Source organism: Acipenser ruthenus, chromosome 5 (assembly GCF_902713425.1).
Source record: "Acipenser ruthenus chromosome 5, fAciRut3.2 maternal haplotype, whole genome shotgun sequence".
Lineage (NCBI taxonomy): Eukaryota > Metazoa > Chordata > Actinopteri > Acipenseriformes > Acipenseridae > Acipenser > Acipenser ruthenus.
Genome location: NC_081193.1, coordinates 4,220,137 through 4,242,433, shown reverse-complemented (window position 1 = coordinate 4,242,433; position 22,297 = coordinate 4,220,137). Strand labels below are relative to the sequence as shown.

The window sequence follows — 22,297 nt, the reverse complement described above, 5'->3', positions numbered from 1 at the left end:
CTCTATGTCTTTAGTAGGCACTAGGGTCCCTGAGGTTGCACGGTCACACCACCAACACTAGATGGCAGTAGCAAGATGTCCCTCAGATGCTGTCCGCTCATGCTCCCTCACGACGGCTTTGGTATATTTTCCCAAAAGTATCATTGGCGGTCATCTTCGAATTGAAAGGGAACATCAGGTTATGGATGTAATCCCGGTTCCCTGAAAGAGAAGATGACCGCCAACCTTGTGAGGTCGCATCACTCGCATTCGCAGGTTCAATACAGAAGAGACTGAAGTCTCTGTGCAGTGATTATTTATTACCTTGGTGAGGCGGGACTGAGGGCGTCACTCCACGGAGGAGCCTATCGGCAGCGAATACCAGACAAGCAGGTATAGCCCAAAAGTATCATTGGCGGTCATCTTCTCTTTCAGGGAACCGGGGTTACATCCGTAACCTATGATTTTATTGTAATGTTTATGTCCCTTTAAGAATGAACTTATTGTAATAAACACCTATTAACTAGATACAAGTAATACATTTTGTTTGAATACAGGAAATTGTCTGTGCTTGCGTGTCTATTGTTTTTTTTGTTTTGTTTTGTTTTTAAAAACAACATTCTTAATTGTATTATTACTTGTACTGTGATTCTTGAAATGTATTTTTGTTTACGACTGTAAGTCGCCCTGGATAAGGGCGCCTGCTAAGAAATAAATAAATAAATAAATAAATAAATAATAATAATTACGTAGTGTATGCAATTTCACTATGTAGTGTATGAGGTTTCAGTATGTACCATATGAGGTGTCAGTTTGAATTATGTCCCTAGCGCCTCATAAATTAATGCAGCCTTTTAGACAACGGTAAATAATAATTAGCGTTTTACAAAAATAATGTCAGCCTGCTCAATGTGACAATTGCGATGCAATATTCACGATAGTGATTTAGCTGTCGTTATTTTACTTATTTGTTTTCCTTCGTAACATATATTGCATGCACAGAGGCAATTGAAAACAACGGACATAAAAATAAACTATTAATATACAGTATAATAATAAAACAAAGGAACAGCTGAGAATGTGCACAGTGTAACTGAAATACAGCTCTCCCTGCACTGACACTAGACTGGCCTGCCAGCGGTAACCTGCTGCGCGTGCGTTTAAATACTCATCGGTCGCATCAGCATTTGGCTGTGGCTGCCTGCGCTTTGCATACAAGTTTATTTGTGAGCGTGAACTGTCAAAAATGACAGTTGGATACCCCCCCCCCTTTTTTTTTTTTTACGAACTTACATATTTATTTTCTACAATCTACAACTTTTTTGTGACAGTTATTTCACTCTATAGAGAGGCGCTCGTTAAATACCATTTAAAATGTAAAAGAAAAGTGCTAGAGTTCAAACAAATTGCATTTCATCATATATTATCTCAGTCTCTATGCAGTTTCTAAAATATTCATTTTCTACTGTATGTCTTGCTTCTTTAACATGGTGAACATGAAGAGCAAGATAGCTCTGACAGAGATTATAGTGTTGTGTTAAGCATGTCTGGGTGTTTGCAGAAGCTCAGGTAGGTCAAACAATGTAGATAGTTGTGACAATAGCACCTTCCTTTCCTTTGTAGTCTCAGCTGTTGCTTGTCCAGTTGTGATGAAACTTGATAATGACAGTATTTAGCACAAGTTATTGAGTGCATCATGTATAAGATAAAAACAAATAAAAAATGTTTTCAAGTGAGATCTGAAGACCAAGACTGAGTCCCAGACGTGACAGGAATAGAGTTGTGGAGTTTTAATACATTGTCGTCTCCATCTATGCTATGAGTGCAGCAGGTCAGTGCAAGCTGTGAGTGAGTGCCTAAGAGGAGAGCAACTCACTGAAAAGGAGGGGCAAGGCAATTGAATGCTTCATAGGTTAATATGAATCAATTCTTTATTGTACTGTGGCTACCAGAGTCAGGAAGCAAGAAAGAGGGGGGGGGGGGGTAACATATTGAGATGTTTGTGATTTGCTCAGGTTTCATGTCAGGAGTCTCATTGTTCTGAAGAGATACGTGAACATTCCTTGTAAGTCGCACTGGATAAGGGCGTCTGCTAAGAAATAAATAATAATAATAATAATAATAATTCCTTGATGACCACTACCTGTACCTGTAGTTTCTTCAGGGAAGCTGGGGTGGAACATTGAGTTCCTTGTGAAACATCATTTGTTTTCAATGAAAGTTACAAACACTTGCAGTAAATAGTTTGACACGATAAACTGTTTGAAGGTTATAAAGTTTTATTAAACAGCTGTTTTTTTAAAATACAAACAACTTTTGTTTTATATACAGTGATGTGTAAAAAGCATAGCTGTGTGGAACAATGTATTAAAGAAAGGATGATATAAGTTGCAATCTAACCAGGCCAATATGTTTATAGTGATGTTTGTCTTTATATATACTAAAAAAGTAACATTTAACTGTAATACATTTCAATAATATATAATTAAAGACAGCATCTGTTTAATGAAATACAGCATAACAAAAATCAATTCATTATGATTCATCAACAGCTCTAGTTAAATTAGTTTGAACTATGTGGGGTGTTTTGGACATGTGTCCCCGGAGCCCAGCCAGGTAAATCTGAGGCTTGGGCACACTGCTCGCTCCATGCTTCTTGGTCTGGCTGCCAGCCTCCTTCGGAAGGTAGACCTGAGAGATGTTATCCCTTCTAATGTGGCTCAGATTCGTCTGCATCGAGCGGGTCACTTTAGTCCGCAAATTGGCCTGAACAGGTTTATTGAAATAATTAAACTTTAAAATAGATTTGTGTTTCATATACAGAATTAGAGACTTTAGAGATAAAGAACTGAGATGTAGCACCTCGCAATCACGCTAAATATTACACTAAAACATCCCAGATTCTGTTACTCTTAGTAAGTTGAGGAACGTTTCTCACAGTTAGATAGAAGCTTCACTAGATATATGAATGCATGGATGTGTTACAGACAGCCTCCACGGTTGGGCAAATGGTTCTCTAGGTATAAGCCATGACGTGTCACCAGGGATGTACATCCCTTTTAGAGGATAATAAATGAATGGATGATGAGTCTAAATAAACTACAAATATGTTAGTAATTGGCTCCTGTATAAAAACAATACAGAATCAGTCCTAGGTGTCTAAATGCATCAGCACACTTCCATATCTAAATTAGTGTAGCAATGAATACAGACCAGTTTAATTGCTTTTCTTCGGAGCTCCCACTCATTCCACTCATATGATTTGACGATGTTTGGTTCTACTATGTGGGTGTCTGTTTGTGTACTGCTGTCACTCTTTGTAATTGGTTTTACCATCAGCATGTCTCCAGCTTTAGCCTGAAAGAAAGCAACAGTGTTACTATTTAATCTAACAAAGAACACAAGAGACAAAAACAAAAGAATAAGACAGTAGTATTCCATTACAGCTTTTAAATCTGGTGTACATATAGTCATTTACAGACTTGAGTAAAAAGAAATGAAGTGGGTTTAACTGGTTTAAACCAGGGTTTTCAATTTGTTCTGAAGTGTGTGGCACTTGCAAGGTAGTAGGGGGCACCAACATCGTCGAGGCGCATTGGCACATTTTTGCATGGTTTAAGCAGGTGCTAGACTTGTAATGGTCTGCTTGTAGTTTCTGACAAACTACTCCATTAGTGCAACAAAGGAGCTTTATTTCAGCACGGCTCACAGCAAGGCAAGATCAACAAGAAGAGAAATTGACTTTAGGATCATCAAGACCCCTGCAATACAAGACTGGCTGGAAAAAAGAACTGGTATCTGCTAAGAAAATCAATGAAATACTCTTTCACGTAACTTCAATATACCCCTACCACTTTAAATCACACACGATATACAGAGCTGTGTGCAAAACTGTGGGAGCACCCCACTAAAAATTACCTCTGGAAGCTATAAACAAACTGGAATGTAAGCAAAGTCTGCATTCTAAAGAAGTTGAGCGCACAGACAGCTGAACTATAAGAATGCAGTAAACAAGATATAATCATAGCTATATTAGTTATTCATAAACAAGTTAGTTGCATAGTATTACTCCCTTGTTGCATACTGTAATAGGTAACTTGATGACATATTATTTATTTAGCTGCAGCCTTTATCCAAGACGACCCATTTATTTATTAATAATTGATTATTATGCATTTATTTTGCTTCAGCCTAATCAACTCATAATATTTAAATACATAGACGATAATATTTACAACACACCAGTAATTAAGGCAGGCTAGCTGAATATGAACGGAATGAAAAAAACTAAACAAGATTTATACTGTATAGAGAGCAAGTGGCTGAAGCTGCTTCTGAACAAAATAAATCTATACTGTAGGCACAAAGGTATCTTGTCTTTCATAATAATAAATCAAAAGCAATATTTATAAAAATATGATAATTCAACAAAGAAGTTGGATCTTTTTTTTTTGTGGACCCGGGCCGACGTAACAATATTGAACACCAATGTTGAACATGTGGAGTTACACAGATTCCTGGATATATCATCTACGTATTGTCTTCGTGTGCTGTCCATCAACATTCTATCTACAATTTCTCCATGCTGTAGAATAGTGCCTCCCGAAATCGGAAGTGTCAATCATGGGGTTTTCATGCAAGTTTCTTTTTAAACACGAGACATTTACACGAGAAAAATGTCTCGTGTAAAATGCTTTTTTGGGTTTCCGTTCGTTCAGTTTATTTTACTCGAGTAAACCGGGCTTTTCACCCGACGTCATGCAAATGAATGGGAAAGGTGGGGGTTGATATGTAAATTAGCTGTGCATAAAGTACTAGTGCTGTTTTTGATTACTAGTGACATTTTGTGAAATTTTGTGAAAATGTGGTTTCCATGCACAGAGAACTGGTGCACGAGTGGATCTAAGCTGCTGTAATAAAGCAAAATACCTCGTGCCTAGTTTGTTAATAATGTGTTTTACTGCTCTTTCTCAAATTGTTTTTCAAATGTCATTAGTGGGGTGTCAAGTCATTAGTAGTGCATTAATTCCCAGAATTGCCACTGCCTGCTGTATCCTGCACAAACTCTTCTCAACAACAAAATGAGGTGTTCAGGAATAGTGGCTACCTGTGAGACAGACGGGGAAGGTTACAGTCTCATGAGAAAAAAAAGCAGCACTGCCTTTCACAACAAACCCAAAACAAGTGCGACCCGTGTTGGGTGTTTATGCAAATTACAACCCACGACTCTCAAAAACAAGCCCAATCCCGCTTATTATAAGCAGACCTGGCAACTGTGAAGGGTACCTGAGCTGCCAGTTTCAATTGGACAGCAGCGATCTGAGGAGGCTCGTGCTGTCAGAGATGCTCTCCTTTCTTTTAAGTTGTGTTGGATTTACTGTTGTGTTAAATATTATATAAAACACAATCAATACGTTCATTTGCAATTTTATTTGGTCAGTTCTGAGAGGGCATCAACAACTTGTTGGATGTTGTTGCGCTGTTTTGGGCGATCGAGTTGGCTCATGACATCCAGTTCACCAACTATATTTATTAACATGGAGGGCAGACACGCATTGTCTTTGACGTAGTTGGGATCAAAAAAAGGCCTGGAATTAATTCAGTTACATTTAAGCAGCTCACTTGCGCTTCGTGTTTAACTTTAGCATAGTTTTTATAGCAAGGGTATTCTCAAACAGCTGTTTTAATACTATAACAAGGGCATAACGCAATTCATGGTAAGTGGTTTTATATAGAACTGTAAACCCACAAGAGATATACAACATGACAGTCCAGACACAGCAAAAAACAATAATAAAAAAAGCCGCCCACATTATCATTAAGGTGAACTACACCACTGCTAACCATAAAATCGCCCATCAGCCACTACTTTCTGCCGTCTTGGAATCCACAGTAACAACAGACCTGCTCCCTTGCAATATTTCTAGTTAAGGATAAACACGCTCATTAACAGTTACACATGAAATGCAGGTTTCCATGCAAAACTGGGTGTGGATTTTCCCGTGTTTCGTCATTTACACGAGTAAATGAGATTTACCCTATCCCTCTCTTTGTCTGTTTTTTTCGGCCACAAACCTGATTTACACAAGTAATTCTCCCAAACGAGCACTCGCAACGCCATTTCACGTGTAAATTGACCCGCATGGAAACCCCATGAATGTAGATGCAACAGATTTCATTCTACATTTTCTAGCAACATGTAGACTAGTGTTCCCTTGGCTTTATAGGCTTAGCTCCCCCTATATGTAGATGAGAGGAGAGCAATACACACATCCCATTGGTCCTCGGCCACACACTTCAGGCCAATGGGAACACATGGAACACGTACACACACAGTGGCTCACAGAGAGGACCAATCACAGGGGAGATACAGACCACGCGCAGCACGACTGACACAGGCAGCCAGAGGACTAATCACAGGGGAGTCACAGACCATGCACTACAAGACTGACATGGAAAGACAGGACCAATCGCAGGGAAGACACAGAACATGCCCACACGCAGGCTAAGATTTACACAGACACAGACAGAGGTGAACAAAACCAGCAGTGGGAAATACAGAGCGAGAAGGGGACACAATTACAGCAGGAACTACAATACACAAACATAATACAACCCAATGCACAGATTGTTACACTTATGTTTTTTGTGTGTGTGTGTAACGTACCAAATATTAAACTAACCTCAATAAAATAGCTTTTTATTGATAAACTTGAACAAATGTTACATTGCCTATTGGTACCAAGTACTGGAGTCACCCAGATTTATTTTAAAAGTTTGGCGTGGTGTCTCTCCAAACTCTCTTCTTGCTCCTCCTCCTCAGATCTCCCTCTCTCATCTTCTGCCGTCAGCTGACAAGGGCTCAGCTGATATCCCAGCATGCCTTTCTTCTTAAAGGAGTACAGCCTCTAACATGACATTACCCACCAAATATCTCATAACAAATGGACCACTTTTTTTTTTTTTTTGGTACAATACTCGGAAATAATCGTAATATTTCTAAATAAAAATAGCCGCTGCAAATATCGTTTTAGACGGTGGATCGCGCCGGTCGCCGGCTTATTTTGAAAACTCTGGTTTAAAAGGGTACTTCAGGCACATTTGAACCTTCTTACCTCTGCGTAGTGGGAGGCAGATGCAAACTGATGATGGAGCTCTAACAGCTGAATTAGCTCAGCGCACTGTTTAGCCTTTTCTGCTATCAATGCAATATATTCATCTGGGTTTGCAGCAAATGCACATGCTGCCACCTTGGAACTAAAGATGTAGTACTTTTCCTTGTGTTTCAAAATTCCAATACTTGGATTACCTATTAAAAAAAAAAAAAAAGGTAAGGATAAATGTAACATTTCTTTCACAAATTCACAGCTCTGTCTATTTGCGCATGATCAGTTTATGCTGGGTGATTATATATATAGGAGATTGCTCAAGAACATACCTGACAATAAGAGGCCGTCCTTCTCAACAAGTGTATATCCGCAAATGCCCCTGTACTGAAGAGGCAGTCTGTCAAAGTTAACTGTAGTCTCAGGGAAGAGCCAGTCTTGTTTTTTATACTCCGAAGGGTTAATACGCTCTCCTGCAGAACAAGATATGCTTATTTTGTTAATGAATCACTATGAATCTTTTATTTAGAAAACTGTCAATAAAAAGAGAAGTTCTCTTTAAAACATGTTCTCCACTGCACAGTAGCTGCCGTTCCATCACATGCTTTCTTCTTCTGCTGGTGAAATAAAACGAATTATTTTGGAACATATTTACTAAGCTTTTCCGCCATCGCAAAGTCAGCCCACTTTATTTCTAAAACAGAAATCAATCAGTAATTGTAATTGCTCCAGCCATATACCAGTGTTGTTTATTATTTGTCACATTACTAATTTTATAAATCAGGAATGAACTTCAAATACTGGTAAATCAATTTATCAGAACAGCACCAAACATATAGGTTCTCTTACTGGGTAAAAAAAAAAAGAATTTGGGGGTCATCTTTGATCTTGATCTATCATTTGAGACTCATATTAGGGAAGTTACTAAAGAATCTTTTGACCATTTGAGAAATATAGCTAAACCAATTATTTCCATATCTGATGCCAATAGAATAATGCATGCCTTTGTTTAATCTAGAATTGATTATTGTAATGCACTTTTTTCTGGTGTCCCAAAACGGGTGGTATCCCGCTTGCAGCTTGTTCAGAATACTGCTGCTAGAATTCTGACTAAAACCAGGAAAAGTGAACATATTACCCGTTTTGGCCTTTTTACACTGGCTCCCTGGGCAGTATAGAATTGATTTTAAGATTTTGTTGTTAACCTACAAGGCCTTGAATGGATTAGAACCTACTGTAGTTATTTGCAGGAGTTACTGACCCCGTATCTTCAAAACCGCACTCCGAGATCACAGGACACGGGCCTACTGGTTATTCCTAAGGTCAACAAAAGCAACACGGGATGTAGGGCTTTTTCTTGTAGAGCTTCTAAATTATGGAATGCTCTGCCTTCGTTTGTCAGGGAAGCTGGGACTGTTACAGTTTTCAAGTCAAGACTAAAAACACACTTTTATAAAATGGCTTTATTATCTTAGTGGGTTTAATGTAACATTAAAATTGCTGCTTTTGTATTATGTGTATACTGGTCTTTAAATGGTCTGACTGTGATAGTTGTATGTGTGAAATACTATAGGGCAGCAGTGTGGCGTAGTGGTTAGGGCTCTGGACTCTTGACCAGAGAGTTCAGTGGGTTCAATCCCTGGTGGGGGACACTGCTGCTGTACCTTTGTGCAAGGTACTTTACCTAGATTGCTCCAGTAAAACAACAAAAAAAACCTGTACAAATGGGTATTTGTATGTAAAAATAATGTGTAAAAAAATTATGTAATTATATGTAAAAATAATGTGATATCTTGTAACAATTGTAAGTCGCCCTGGATAAGGGCATCTGGTTTGTTCTTTTTTTTGTTATGTACTGTACAGTGCTTTGCAATACTTTTGTATAAAAAGAGCTACCGGTATATAAATGCAATAAATAAATAAAATAGCAACAAAGCCTGACACCTTGTGGCTAGAAGAACATATTTTAGACATTACAGCTGTTGATGCACTGTAATAGGTCATCATAGCTAGCATAATCTTGAATTCAATGCCAGACATAAATAAGAATAATGAATCGACCAATCCGCAGCCACCTGCTTATAACTTCTTGTACCAGCATTCTACTGGAAGTTTTTACGTTTCAGTGCTTACTAGCTCTACACAAAAAGTGCTGCTGGAGTGTATTGTTAATATAATTAAAAAGTAAGCAAAAAGTAGCATTTCTGAAGCGAATGTCTCGGTTGTTTTTCCACTGCAGAGCCGAGCTGTGCGACACACGCAATGAAAGATTGTTGTTATAATTAACTGAGTTTGCCAAAAGATGCGCAAACAAAAATTAATAGACTAATGGTACAGCTGTATCTTGTATCACTATATTTTGTGAATATATTTAGGAATTTCTTTATAATCCACAAATGTTATTGAATATATCCCGTTTAAGGATAGTTATTGTTTTTTGTTTGGGTGCTTAAAAAAGCGCAACAAGAGTTGTAAGTATGGTACAGCTGTATTTAGTTATACTATATTTTTGTACACAAGAATAGAATTTTGTGTTTTTGAGTGTGTGAGTTAAGTGTACCGTACCCACATTTATGTGTATTTGCTTCAAATTGTCAGAAATTCGGGCATACACTTTGTCATTTCTGACGCACGACTCCAGATCTTCCTGAACACTTCTATATGCCCACAGAGAAACTAGAGCCTGCACTTCCTCAGCTTCCCAAGGCTGTATGTTTCACTCATCACTCTCGCTGCCCGCCATGTTTGTTGTTTGTTTTTCTGGAGTGTACTGATTGATGCAACGTAATGACGAAAATCCTAAACCACGCCCCTGGCTCGGCTTGGTTCCTAGCTAGATTCAGATGTCTTGTGAAGCCAGAGTTTTGCGGTTTGGTTCTCGCTTGACAAATAGCCAGTGGAGAAGCACCCGTACCCGTACCGTACTGAGCCCTTACATGTCGGATATGCCAGTGGAGAAGGGGTATAAGTTTTACCCACTCATATCCAAAAACTACCCATAATATTTTAATACATTTAATTTCTTTCAAACAAGCACTTTTATGTTACTTCTGACAGAGGCCTGTGAAAGGAGTGCTTAGAAGTGAGGAAACGCTGTGGACAGGGTATAATGGAAGTATAGAAGGGCTGTGGACAGGGTATAATGGAAGTGTAGAAGGGCTGTGGACAGGGTATGATGGAAGTGAGGAAGGGCTGTGGACAGGGTATAATGGAAGTGTAGAAGGGCTGTGGACATGGAATAATGGAAGTGTAGAAGGGCTGTGGACAGGGTATGATGGAAGTGTAGAAGGGCTGTGGACAGGGTATAATGGAAGTGTAGAAGGGCTGTGGACAGGGTATGATGGAAGTGAGGAAGGGCTGTGGACAGGGTATAATGGAAGTGTAGAAGGGCTGTGGACATGGAATAATGGAAGTGTAGAAGGGCTGTGGACAGGGTATGATGGAAGTGAGGAAGGGCTGTGGACAGGGTATAATGGAAGTGTGGAAGGGCTGTGGACAGGGTATAATGGAAGTGTGGAAGGGCTGTGGACAGGGTATAATGAAAGTGTGGAAGGGCTGTGGACAGGGTATAATGGAAGTGTGGAAGGGCTGTGGACAGAGTATAATGGAAGTGTGGAAGGGCTGTGGACAGGGTATAATGGAAGTGTGGAAGGGCTGTGGACAGGGTATAATTGGAAGTGTGGAAGGGCTGTGCACAGGGTATAATGGAAATGTGGAAGGGCTGTGGACAGGGTATAATGGAAGTGTGGAAAGGCTGCAGACAGGGTATATTGTTGGAAGTGAGGAAGGGCTGTGGACAGGGTATAATATTGGAAGTGTGGAAGGGCTGTGCACAGGGTATACTGTTGGAAGTGAGGAAGGGCTGTGGATAGGATATAATGTTGGAAGCGCTGTGGACAGGGTATAATGACAGTATGACAGCACCACTGTCACTAATTTCCCACTGATAGAGTACCTCTTCTGTAGTGCTCTTCCTGGCGCACAGGCACTTGATTATAACAGCTGGTGGACAATGGTGTGACAAAGCAGACTTCCAAAGAGGCAGAGGAATGTGCCCTGTTGCTGTGTAATCGCTGTACTGACCTGCGGTTCCCTTCATCCTCTCCTCATCACTTCTGACCTCCTCCCCTTCCAGCAGGGGCTCAATGTCTCTTTGTGGGAGGAGTTCTGAGAGGTTACCCTGGAAGGGTCGCAGGTGGGTCACAATGTTACTGAGAATACTCAGCAGCACCATCTCGTCCTGGAACCCTGACCAATAGTTTGACAGCGCTATAAAATGGGGCTAACGTCAAAAAAAACCCCAAAACACAACAACAACATTAGGAGAATTGATTTGCACAAGAAAGTCCAATCTTGAGCATTTCCATAGATACGCTGCTTGCATACAGAAACGGAACTGGGAGGTAGTGAGGAACAAAGTCTGTTAATGACCGTCTCATATTGTGCTGCCATTCATTGAACATCCAGTAATCAAATTCTAGTGTAAAGTCTACTTTTGACCAGCATTGTGTATGTGTGAGGCTTTAGCTATAGAGAATTAAAAAAAAAAAAAAACATGTAAATAAAACATCTAATTAAAAATGTACTTAGAAAAATCTCAAAAAAAAAAAAAGCCGATGAGTGGAATCATGTGATGATCAGATTGAGTATATTCCTTGGTACTTACAAAGACCTGTATATTCCTTGGTACTTACAAAGACCTGTGCTGTGGGAACAGCAGTCTTAGCCTTCACTGTGGATTTCAACTGTTCCATCCTTGCTCCAAGCTCTTTCTGCAGCTTTTCCACTTGCTGTGCACATGTGATCACGTCAGACTAAATGCACATTGCGAAACGTATATAACACATGTTAATGACAAAAACACATAAACAGATGGAACAGACACACTGATAAAGACACAAATACATATTCTATTACTGTAAGTGGATAAAAAAAGAGAATTAACGCACACATACTGCAGTAAGATATTCCATATTACTAAACTAAAATAGACCCACTTAAACTTCTGAGGCCCACAGGGTGTGAACATTGACATGAAAAAGTAAGAATCAGGCTAAATAAATTTCAGGTTTGTCAGTAGCACAGCCTTTTTAAACACCTCTTCTGTTTTACTCTTGCAGGCCAACAACCAGTTAACCCGAAAGAGCTCTATTTGAAGTTGAGGACAATGGATTGAGGCAATACTCTTCCTCTCTCTGTGATGAGACAATGGGATGATACACAATCTATCTCCCTGACTGTGTGACAACATGTTATTTTTAACTTACCACAATCATTTGCAAGAATGCTTCATGTTGTCGAACGTTATATAATGCTTTTTTCAACAGGTGCGGATGTATTTCATGATCTCTGCCCAAGTTGTCCTTGCTGTCCAGTTTCTCAATGAGAGCTGTGTAGCTGTATGCTAGTTGCTGGGAGTCCTGTAGTTCTGATTCAATGTGTTTGCAGGTCGCTGGAACAGCTTCATTTAGGATTGCAGGCACTAAACATGAACATTACACAAAGTTTTTCATGTCTGTTTTTATCTGCAGCACATTATTAAATAAACATATATGTACTGTATATAGAAACACGTGCTATAGGTTTGCTACAGTAGATTAGAAAGGTGCATTAAAATGTCAAGAACAGAGAATCTGTAGTTTCACATTTAAACATCACATTGAATTCTATCTAAATAAAAACACGTCTCAATCAACCGCTATTATAAAAATACAGAAAACAGCATTAATTTACAAATATGCAGCAATGCAGCATTAAGATTGTGCATTTTCTTTGAAGCGTTAGTTAAGTGGTTGGCAGAGAAATGACTTCAGTGGCGATGCCCCACCTAACAACTCTGACAAGTTCCTTATACATTCAGATCTACACGGTCTAAGAAGATGACCTGTCTGGTAGGACACATTGTCTATAGGAACTCACAGTCATCAATGCAGTCCCCTCCCTTTCCACAGTCCTTGTTGAAGAGCCGGATCCCTGTGACGATCATGGTGAGTTCATTCAGCTGCCGCTCTTTATCCCTCTTATTGAGGGACAGGAAGGTGCTCAACTCAGACTGGGGGAACACACTCTGAAGGGCCGCTGCCGTGGACAGAACAACGTGTTAAACTGTTTTCATCCACTAGTTAACATCACTATATACAATACTAGGGCAGCTGTATTAAGATCAGCCACTGTAGCCCCATAAATTAGTATTATTTTAAAATGCGTCACAGAATGAAGAGATTCTGCTGTTAAACAATTATCATGAGTCTTCATTTCTGTAACATCACTGGTTGAGGGTAGTAGATAGAAATGTAAAACTAAAAGCAAATCTATAACTTTATTTGTTTTTTGTATACTAGGATGGATAGTAAGTCCAACACATTAACACATACAAAGCCTGTACCATACTGATAAAGCTGTATCCACACAGAAAACAAACATCAGCAGCTTGAGATGCCTCTCGCACTGTGTTGATGTCAGTGATGTCAGTGATTCTCTACCGGTTGTCTTTCGCACTGTGTTGATGTCAGTGATGTCAGTGATTCTCTACCGGTTGTCTTTCGCACTGTGTTGATGTCAGTGATGTCAGTGATTCTCTACCGGTTGTCTTTCGCACTGTGTTGATGTCAGTGATGAACTGATTCTCTACCGGTTGTCTCTCGCACTGTGGTGATGTCAGTGGGGGACCCCAGCCCTGAACGCAGAACCAGGAAGCTGACAGTCTTGCGATACAGGCTCTCCAGCTCCTCTCGAGTCCGCGCACGGCTGTCTGTGATCTCTCGACTCACTGGAGCTAGTCTGGACTCCAGCACGCGCCGGTGCTCATCCAAGAACTCTCCTAATGGGAATTTGGGAATCAGTGAGGAATACCATGTTCTGTACATCGCACCTGCCTGCCTCAATCTGCATACAGTAAACATCTTAATAATAAGAAAATAACACATTGTATAATTTCCTGTATCAATTCGGTAGCATAGGCTATTACTTTCAAAAAAATGAAAACTAAGTTTAAAATTAGTCTTAAGTTTTTGTGTTGCCCCCATAATTTTTATGATAGTTCTGATTGGAATTACCATTAATTCTGGAACTTCAATTCCAGTTGCCAGCCATAGACAAATGCAATGTAGCCCAGATTAGCCAAAGTGTGTTTTATTAGTGTTATCACTAAGATACATTTAGCAACATCATAAAAAGGTAAAGCAACAGTAAAACAAATTAAAGAAGAAAATTGAATTAGTAAACAAATGTTTCTGCTTTAACTATACAGGGGAAGTCTACCTGGAAATGTTCTTTAAGTCTCACTCAGTTTTTTCTATTGGGTATTTAAAGATTTTAGATAAATAAAATAAACTCTATTGTACAAATAATTGGATTATTGGTTAATTGTCAGTTGATATTTGTCTTCTGGGTATTTGTGTTCAACAGCTCATTAAGTTATGCAGACTATAAAAGAAGGAACAGTACTTACCCCTGCTTGTGTAATTCATATCAAAGTAAACCTGCATTTTGATTGTATCAAGAGACAGGCTTTTTGGATCAAGTAGTCTGTCCACACAGAGCTGGGGGAAGAATTGTACTGGCTGTTTAGAAATATTGTTCTCAACAAATACTTTCCATTATGGATGAACGCTTAGTCTTTACATGCTTAATTAATTATAAAGCAGTATTGTGCAAACCAGTGATGGCTGGTGGCCAAAAAAAACGGGGAGGCAACGGGAAGGAAAAAGGCAGGGGGCTTGGGCTCTCCTTAGGCTCCCAGCAGCAGTAGAATCTTATTATTGTATTCGGACTGACAACACTTTTCATATTATTATTATTATTATATTTATTATTAAAGGTGACTTACAGGTGCTACAGGGCAGTACATGGTTACAAAGCAAGATTAATATTTAAATACAGTACAGTTTACAGTAAGTGCAAATAATATTACTAAAATACAATATGAAATAGGATGCAACAAGTTAGGATTACAACAAGTTATATCTACAATGACTTAATAGTAGTGCAATAGTGCAAGGATAGTGCATTAGCTGAGGATCCAGTAACGTGGTGCGTAGATGAGGGAACTCCAGTACACTGTAGGAGGGGTAGATCAAGAGATCTACAAGTGCAGTCTGAACAGGTTTAACCCAATTCATCTGTTAAATGCATTTTCTCCACTAGCCAACAGAGGATCAAAAGCAGTAGCCCATCATAGTTTATTCTAATACACTTAACTGTTACACACTGCCAGCGTATGTTTAAAAAGGCACTGTATACAACATTGATATAGCATTTCAATTTCAAGACCACGTCACTAACATACTTTGCATACAATATTTTCTAAACAATGTTGTTACGGCAGGAGAAAGGCAGACAAAAATTAAGCACATCCTATATAGACTTAATTTGCTAAACTGACCAACAAAATAATTATGTACGGTACAGGCGAAAATAAAAGTGAAAGAGTTTACCTGTGCTGGGAAAAATAAACAAACGCTGCTGGGGAAGGACTAAAATAATATAAATACAACTTCCAACAAACACTAACAGAGAAAAAAACAACACCAACAACTAGATTTTTTGTAAGAGAAAGGAAGTGGTATCATAATATGAAACTTTAAAATGTATCTCACTTACGGTGTCACAATGCAATAGGCATAAGGGCAAGAAATGTGTCTTCTGGGAATAGTAGTTTATCTTGTACACAGTAAGGTGCTTCCAATCAGCAGAAATGCAAAGGAAAACTACAACTCCCGTCATCCACGCACATCAGCAACTTGCTGGCTTTGTATTTAACTTTGCCAGGTTTTTTAATTTGTCCTACCGTACCGGACTACATCACCTGCTATTGCTAGTACAGTAGTCTCTGCGTATAGGAACACCTCCTAAGAGAACACTTCGCCTAAGGGAACACCCTTGTGGTGAAACAGATTTTTCCCCATTTTAAATGCTCCGGCTAAAGGAACAGGAACTTTGCTTAAAAGAACACCTTCTTGGCACCGATAGCGATTCGTTCACAACAGATACAGTTCTGTTTTGTAACCTGATAACTCCTCATCATCAAACTTAAATTGAAATGGTTTATTCAGTCTTTTAAAAAGCGACTTGTCATAGCGAGAGTGTCTTGAGGCACACAGATTGGTTTTTTAAATCTTTCCAGAACCGCCGTCATCTCATTGCCTTGTTTTGTATTCTGATTTCCACGAGTGCACCTCAGCGCTACAAAATGGCATGGAAACAAATGGCGAAATGCGCCGCTGTTTCTCTTGCTACACAAAGTTGGCCATTGTTCACGCTCTTGAGAAAAACCTGAATCAGACACAAGTCGCTGAGCAATTTGGTGTTTCCTATTCTGGGAGTTGCTTCACCATTCTGTTCAATAATGTGCATGTCTTGTATAGTGCTGCTGCATTTTTAACATGTGTAGGGGTGCTGTGTTAATTTAGTTTGACAGTTAGTTTACTAACGTTAGTTTGTCTGTTACTTTATTATTAGTTTATTAACATACACTAGCCTATTGCTTTTCTTTTATTTATTCAGTTCATTTCATATGCTGATGCATGTGCGTCATGACAAGTAATACATATATATATATATATATGTATTTATTTATTTATTCATATTGTGTCTGGTGGCTAACTCCTTCTTAGAAAACACTTCGGCTATAAGAACACTTTGCTTGCTTCCTGAGGGATGTTCTCTTAGCCAGAGACTACTGTACTGTGGGCTCCACCAATTAAAACCTGTGCTCCGATCATGTGATCTGCTGCTGCTAGTACTGTGATTAATAGCAGATAGGAGTTTATAACAGAGACTTGCCCCCTCTGAGGAGCCACCACTGGAGCAGACACTGTTGCTGTAATATAGATAGACATACACACTACTGCAGTAAGCCATGAAGGGGTTCTACAGCTCCTCAAACAATTATATTTTCTCAGCATTTCCTAAATTGACTTTCCATTACACACACCGTCAGAAAACAGATACAATAAGAAATAATAACTTACTTATCTACACTGATTATATACAGAATTTAAATAAGAAAAACAGAAATATGGATAACAACTAGCGCTATAGCATTTAAAAAGGTCAACAATTTAAAGCCACACAGGATGGTGTTTATATTTCAATGGAACAAGCCTTACCTTGATAAGCTTCTGGACATCGCTCTTTGTAAGTGTTCTGTCAACGTTGAATTGGTTTCTCGGATCCAAAACTACAGCTTTTACCTGGATGATATTAAGAGGGATTTTTAGCTATGGAAAGATCTTTGTCATTTGACCCTGCCATGAAAAAGCAGGATTGCAATTAAACAAAGGATACTCTGAGAAGTGCTTCCTGCTGTTTCTAATGGCCACAGCTCATTTTTTAAAACAATTAGAAGACAAAACCATGCTTAGTAGTTTTAATGAACACATTGGTAGCAGCTGCTGATGGCAGTATACTGCATGATTCATCTCCAGTGACCCAACTTGGAGATAAATGTATAAGTGATCTGTAGCTACCTCTAATGTTGTGTCATACAAGGAGTACAAGAGAAGGTACACTCTCAGCTTGATTAGAGGTAGCCACTCAACACTTACAAATATATTACAGTATAAGGCATTAATTAAATCTAAATAGACATAACTTGATATTAACGTACTTAATGTGTTTCTATAGAACAGGCTATGGTTTAAACATTTTGGGTGCTTTGTCAGTGACATTGTGGGTGTGAGATCTACTGATTATAACTGTAGCTGTGCGAATAGGTTCCAATGGGGGCCGTGACACATGTAGAATATATATATATATATTATTTATTTATTTCTTAGCAGACACCCTTATCCAGGGCGACTTACAATTGTTACAAGATATCACATTATTTTTACATACAATTACATTATTTTTTTACACATTATTTTTACATACAATTACCCATTTATACAGTTGGGTTTTTACTGGAGCAATCTAGGTAAAGCACCTTGCTCAAGGGTACAGCAGCAGTGTCACCCACCAGGGACTGAACCCTCAACCCTCCGGTCAAGAGTCCAGAGCCCTAACCACTACTCCACACTGCTGCCCCTTATATTAGCTATAACTAAAAATACATATTCTTTTCATAATTTGGATACATATTACAAAATTCGGATCTCAATAGACTTTTAGTGTTGGTTTCTTAAGGCAATGCAAACCACATAGCAAATACCACCTGGAAATCAGCAATATGCATTTATACCCTTTCAAGCATGAATTATTAAAAAAAAAAAAATAGATGAAAGTATTAACTGGATACATATCAATAGGCTTGTAAAAATCTGCATGCCTATTTATAAAGTGTATGTTATACTCTGCCTACCATGAAAGCGACCAGAGTCTCTGACACAGCTTGTCCTTTAGCACCACATTCTTGACCAATTTCTCGAATGATGTTCTTGATGACACTTTCAGCCTGAGCACGCGACATTCTGAGTCAGAATAAAAGCCACATTTAAGAAAACATAATAATAACTGAGGACAGTTTAAAACAGATTTGTAGTGTTTTTAATAAAGTTCGGTCATCTAGAGTTTCATGGCTATCAATTAATTTTTTAATTCATCAAAACAAAAAAAAGACACCTGGGATGAACTATTCTAAATCATTCTGCAATCGTTAACTAAACCTGCAAAGTAAGTCTGTACTTTGTTTGGCATATATTGTAGCTGTCTCACTTTTAAAAAGAGTATTCCCTAATCTCACCCAGGCACCAGTGTTGACCTCTAAACCCCATGCAGTCGAATCTGATTCTCCACCATGATACACAGGAATTAAGCAAAACATGTGCCTCTAAAGCCAGGGCGCTGGCACATTGCAGCTGCTTTGCAAATGCTTTGCCAACCAAAGAGAATAAATTTGTAGGTGGCTTCTTGCAGACAAAGTTTGTATTGCTTCCTTTTCTTAAAGAGCTTCTGTGCTACCAATGCCCTTTAACATGAAACCAGCCTAGATATGTTAATTTCAGTAAAGTAAATCTGTACTGTGAATTTTGAAAACAAAGTAAGCTCACATATATATATATATATATATATATATATATATATATATATATATATATATATATATATATATATATATATATATATATTCGATTTTAGTCGGCTGGTCTCATTGTATTCAATGAAGTGCACGTTTTAATTTCCGGAAATATCACTCTGGAAAATCTCCCACAACTTTTATACTGTGGTGGTCTAGGGCAGTTTTCGAGTCACAGATGTTTAAATTTGCATAAATGGTGCGGACTAACCTGAAAGCCGTCTGGACTCAGAAAGCGACACACAAAATAGTTCGTTTCCGGTATTGACTGGTGACTAACTAAGCCAAAAAAATAAAGAAAGACAAAAAAAAACGATCAGCGTTCAATTAGATGATATAAAAAAAAAACTGATACACCTACTTTTATCACTCTTGTCAGACAGGTCCACTTGGTTTCTCAAACGGTTTTTCTGTGTGGTTCAGTGGAAAGCGAAACACTTTGCAATTGTTCATGCCGGCATTTGGTTGCCATAGCGACAAACATTGACACTCGCTTCTGATTGGAACATCGTAACCAATGTTTCCATGGTGTTACCTAAACCTTACAGAAGGAGGCCGTGGAGCCTGTGGTGCAAGCACACAAGAAAAAGAACAAACAAATAAAACATTACGTTTGAAAAGGAAAAATACTATTTATTATGACCGTGTCACTCAATTTGACAAAGCTTTACAATAGGTAAATAATCTGTTGATCTTAATGTTTTGGTTTTGTACGTGTTATGCAGAAATGTAGCTTTGCATTATTGCACAAAGGATTGTACCCAAATGACCCAAGCCCTATTATTTAAATTGTCAGATTTTCTAAGATTGTCTCCTATTTTATAAATTGCTCTAGGGTGGAAACTGCAGGTAAAGAGACTTCCTTTTACAGGTAAAAAGCGGTAGCAGAGGCAGCTAGTACCCTTCATATTCTTACTAAGTGCATAATTATATATATATATATATATATATATATATATATATATATATATATATATATATATATATATATATATATATATAAGTTTTTGATGATCCTGTAAGTGTGTTCGGTTGATAACATTGTCCACCCAAACGCAGTACCGCTTACAAGTCGATTCAGTTTTAGGTTCAAGATGTGGCAGCAATTGAAACACCAGGCTGATCCTTTGTCTTTCATGTGAGTCAGATGACTTAGGGCAGGGAGGGGGGGGGGGGGGGGGTGTGTCACAGATCCCTATTAGCAAGGATCTTCATCTGGACAATGTGGGGAAGCTATACAAAAGGCCAACAAGATGCTCGGATATATTGTGAAAAGTGTTGAATTTAAATCAAAGGAAGTAATGTTAAAACTTTACAATGCATTAGTAAAATCTCATCTAGAATATTGTGTTCAGTAACCGAATATCTCTTAACTACTCTCAAATTATTTATTATTCAGGATTTAAACACTGTTGAATGTATCTTTAAACAAGTTCAAAATGGAAGATCTAAAGATTTAAAATAAAAAAGAGTTCCTCCCTGGGAAACATGTGAACCAAGGAGAAAATCAGCAGCATTTAGATCAATTGAATATACACCATAGTATCCCCAGCTTATTATGCCATTAGAAAATGGGACTATGAAACATATATACAAATAAATGAAGTCGCAAATGCAAACCAGACAGCATATAGGTGTTTCCACCTTTATGAATAAAGAAAACAAACAAGCCCACACATTAGGGTAGTGCACAATTAGATTTGGCCACTGGATGGCGCTAGATCCCAAGTTGCATATGCAGCTTTGTTAACTTAGAACTCCAAATTAATAACAAATAACTTGGAAATAAGTTAATGACCTGCCCATCAGGTAGTGTGTAATACATCTCCGTGTCGGTCTCGGGTCCACGTGAGCCACTCAGTTCAGCTTCATAGTCCTGAGCCACATAGCAGCATTTCTCCTTCACCTCCCTCACTATCTCCAGCTCCGCCGAGGTTCTGAACGAGAAGCCTCTCACTTGCAGCAACTGGAGCAGGACAATTAAAACACATGGCTACAGGTTTCAGGTCACAGTGAGCTATCAAAAGGAGAACATGGCAACTAACACATAAAGCAGGGGCACTTCCTCAAACTAAACAAGCACTCTCGCAGATACCAAATACAAAACAAAAAAAGGTATTCCTAAGTAAGTGCCGTCACTGTTAGTCATTATTATAATACAGTAGTTTCATTCTTACCTGTACTCCTTCCTGTGGTGAGGAGCACCAGGAAAGCTTCAAACATGATTTCCACCATTCTCCGCCTATTCTCCTGAGGGTTCAGAACAGCCTCAGTCAGCAGAACTGGATGTTCCTCAGGATCAACACAGAGCTGGTGGTGAAAGGTGCGTTGCCAAATCCAGAACCAGAGTGCTTATTAAAAATCTAATATTGAAAAACAAAGCCACTAAAAAAATAATAATTAAAATAAAACTTTGTTATCACACGTACATAACGTATTTTAGTCAATGCAAGGTACCTACTCTAAAATGTAATGCATGTACCAAGCAATACGGGTTTACTCAGTTAGGCAAACTAAAAATTCAAGTATCACATCACAAAATAAAGTGTGGTTGCCAGACTTCAGCTTTATTTCCCTTACTGCAGTTACTTCCCCTGGTTACAGTGACTGAAACCAGTTCAGTACCTTCTCTATTTCATCCCAGTTTTGTATTATCCCGTGTTACATGGGGTATTTTAAGGACAGAACTCCTCTCATGTGCTGGGCATCATGTCCAATGTAAGCTTCTCCTTCAAACTTGCCATTCATAACCTCCTGCAAGAGAAGGTGTTTTCTACAATTAAAACACTACAGATCACATCCTTTCAGTCTAGTTTGCTGCTGCAGCTCTGATTTCACAGCAGCATTTGAAAGCTGCAGGATCACCTAAGAAGAAGATGCTTAGGAACTACACCTATACTCCCAGACAGTTTGATCTGAACTCAAATTTTTGGTTTCAAAATTAAAAAATTAAAAAACCCCACACACAGCTATGAAATCATAGGCAAGTAGCCCTGCAGGAGGGGGTATCTCCCCACTACGGGGTAAATGTGCGAATACAAAAAACAATGCTTGTACAACACTAAATGGCAATAATACTAGCTCTTTAAATTATCTCTTACTTAGAATATTTGTATATTACTACCGTATCTAACAGTGGGGCACATTATTAAACTACACACTGTATTAATTGTTGGGGGCCACAGGCCAGTTCAGC

General features: G+C 38.6%; 1 protein-coding gene across 2 annotated transcripts; it reads right to left on the bottom strand.

Annotated features, from left to right (window-relative positions):
• Positions 1 to 2,248: 2,248 nt before the first annotated feature.
• cfap206 (cilia and flagella associated protein 206) lies at positions 2,249 to 19,927 on the bottom strand. Of its 2 annotated transcripts, none has more exons than XM_034003736.3 (13): positions 19,463 to 19,927; positions 18,388 to 18,496; positions 17,195 to 17,278; positions 14,536 to 14,626; positions 13,717 to 13,905; positions 13,005 to 13,163; positions 12,353 to 12,567; positions 11,780 to 11,899; positions 11,169 to 11,367; positions 7,418 to 7,558; positions 7,095 to 7,288; positions 3,193 to 3,336; positions 2,249 to 2,745 (listed from the first exon to the last, which is right to left on the bottom strand). In XM_034003736.3, exons 2-13 carry the CDS (start codon positions 18,493 to 18,495, stop codon positions 2,515 to 2,517), a joined length of 1,875 nt encoding a protein of 624 aa, XP_033859627.1. In that variant the 5' UTR covers position 18,496; positions 19,463 to 19,927; the 3' UTR covers positions 2,249 to 2,514. The 2 variants fall into 2 exon arrangements, with proteins under 2 accessions (XP_033859627.1, XP_033859628.1); XM_034003737.3 differs by lacking the exon at positions 19,463 to 19,927 and adding an exon at positions 19,313 to 19,446.
• Positions 19,928 to 22,297: the final 2,370 nt, after the last annotated feature.

What these genes read in the sequence shown, in the direction of transcription:
- cfap206 (XM_034003736.3), bottom strand. Translation starts at nt 18,495, where the DNA reads ATGTCGCGTGCTCAGGCTGAAAGTGTCATCAAGAACATCATTCGAGAA. An exon ending in TATGAATTACACAAGCAGGG is followed by an intron (nt 13,906 to 14,535) that starts GTAAGTACTGTT and finishes AATTCCCATTAG; the next exon opens with GAGAGTTCTTGGATGAGCAC. An exon ending in TTCCCACAGCACAGGTCTTT is followed by an intron (nt 11,368 to 11,779) that starts GTAAGTACCAAG and finishes TTTTGACGTTAG; the next exon opens with CCCCATTTTATAGCGCTGTC.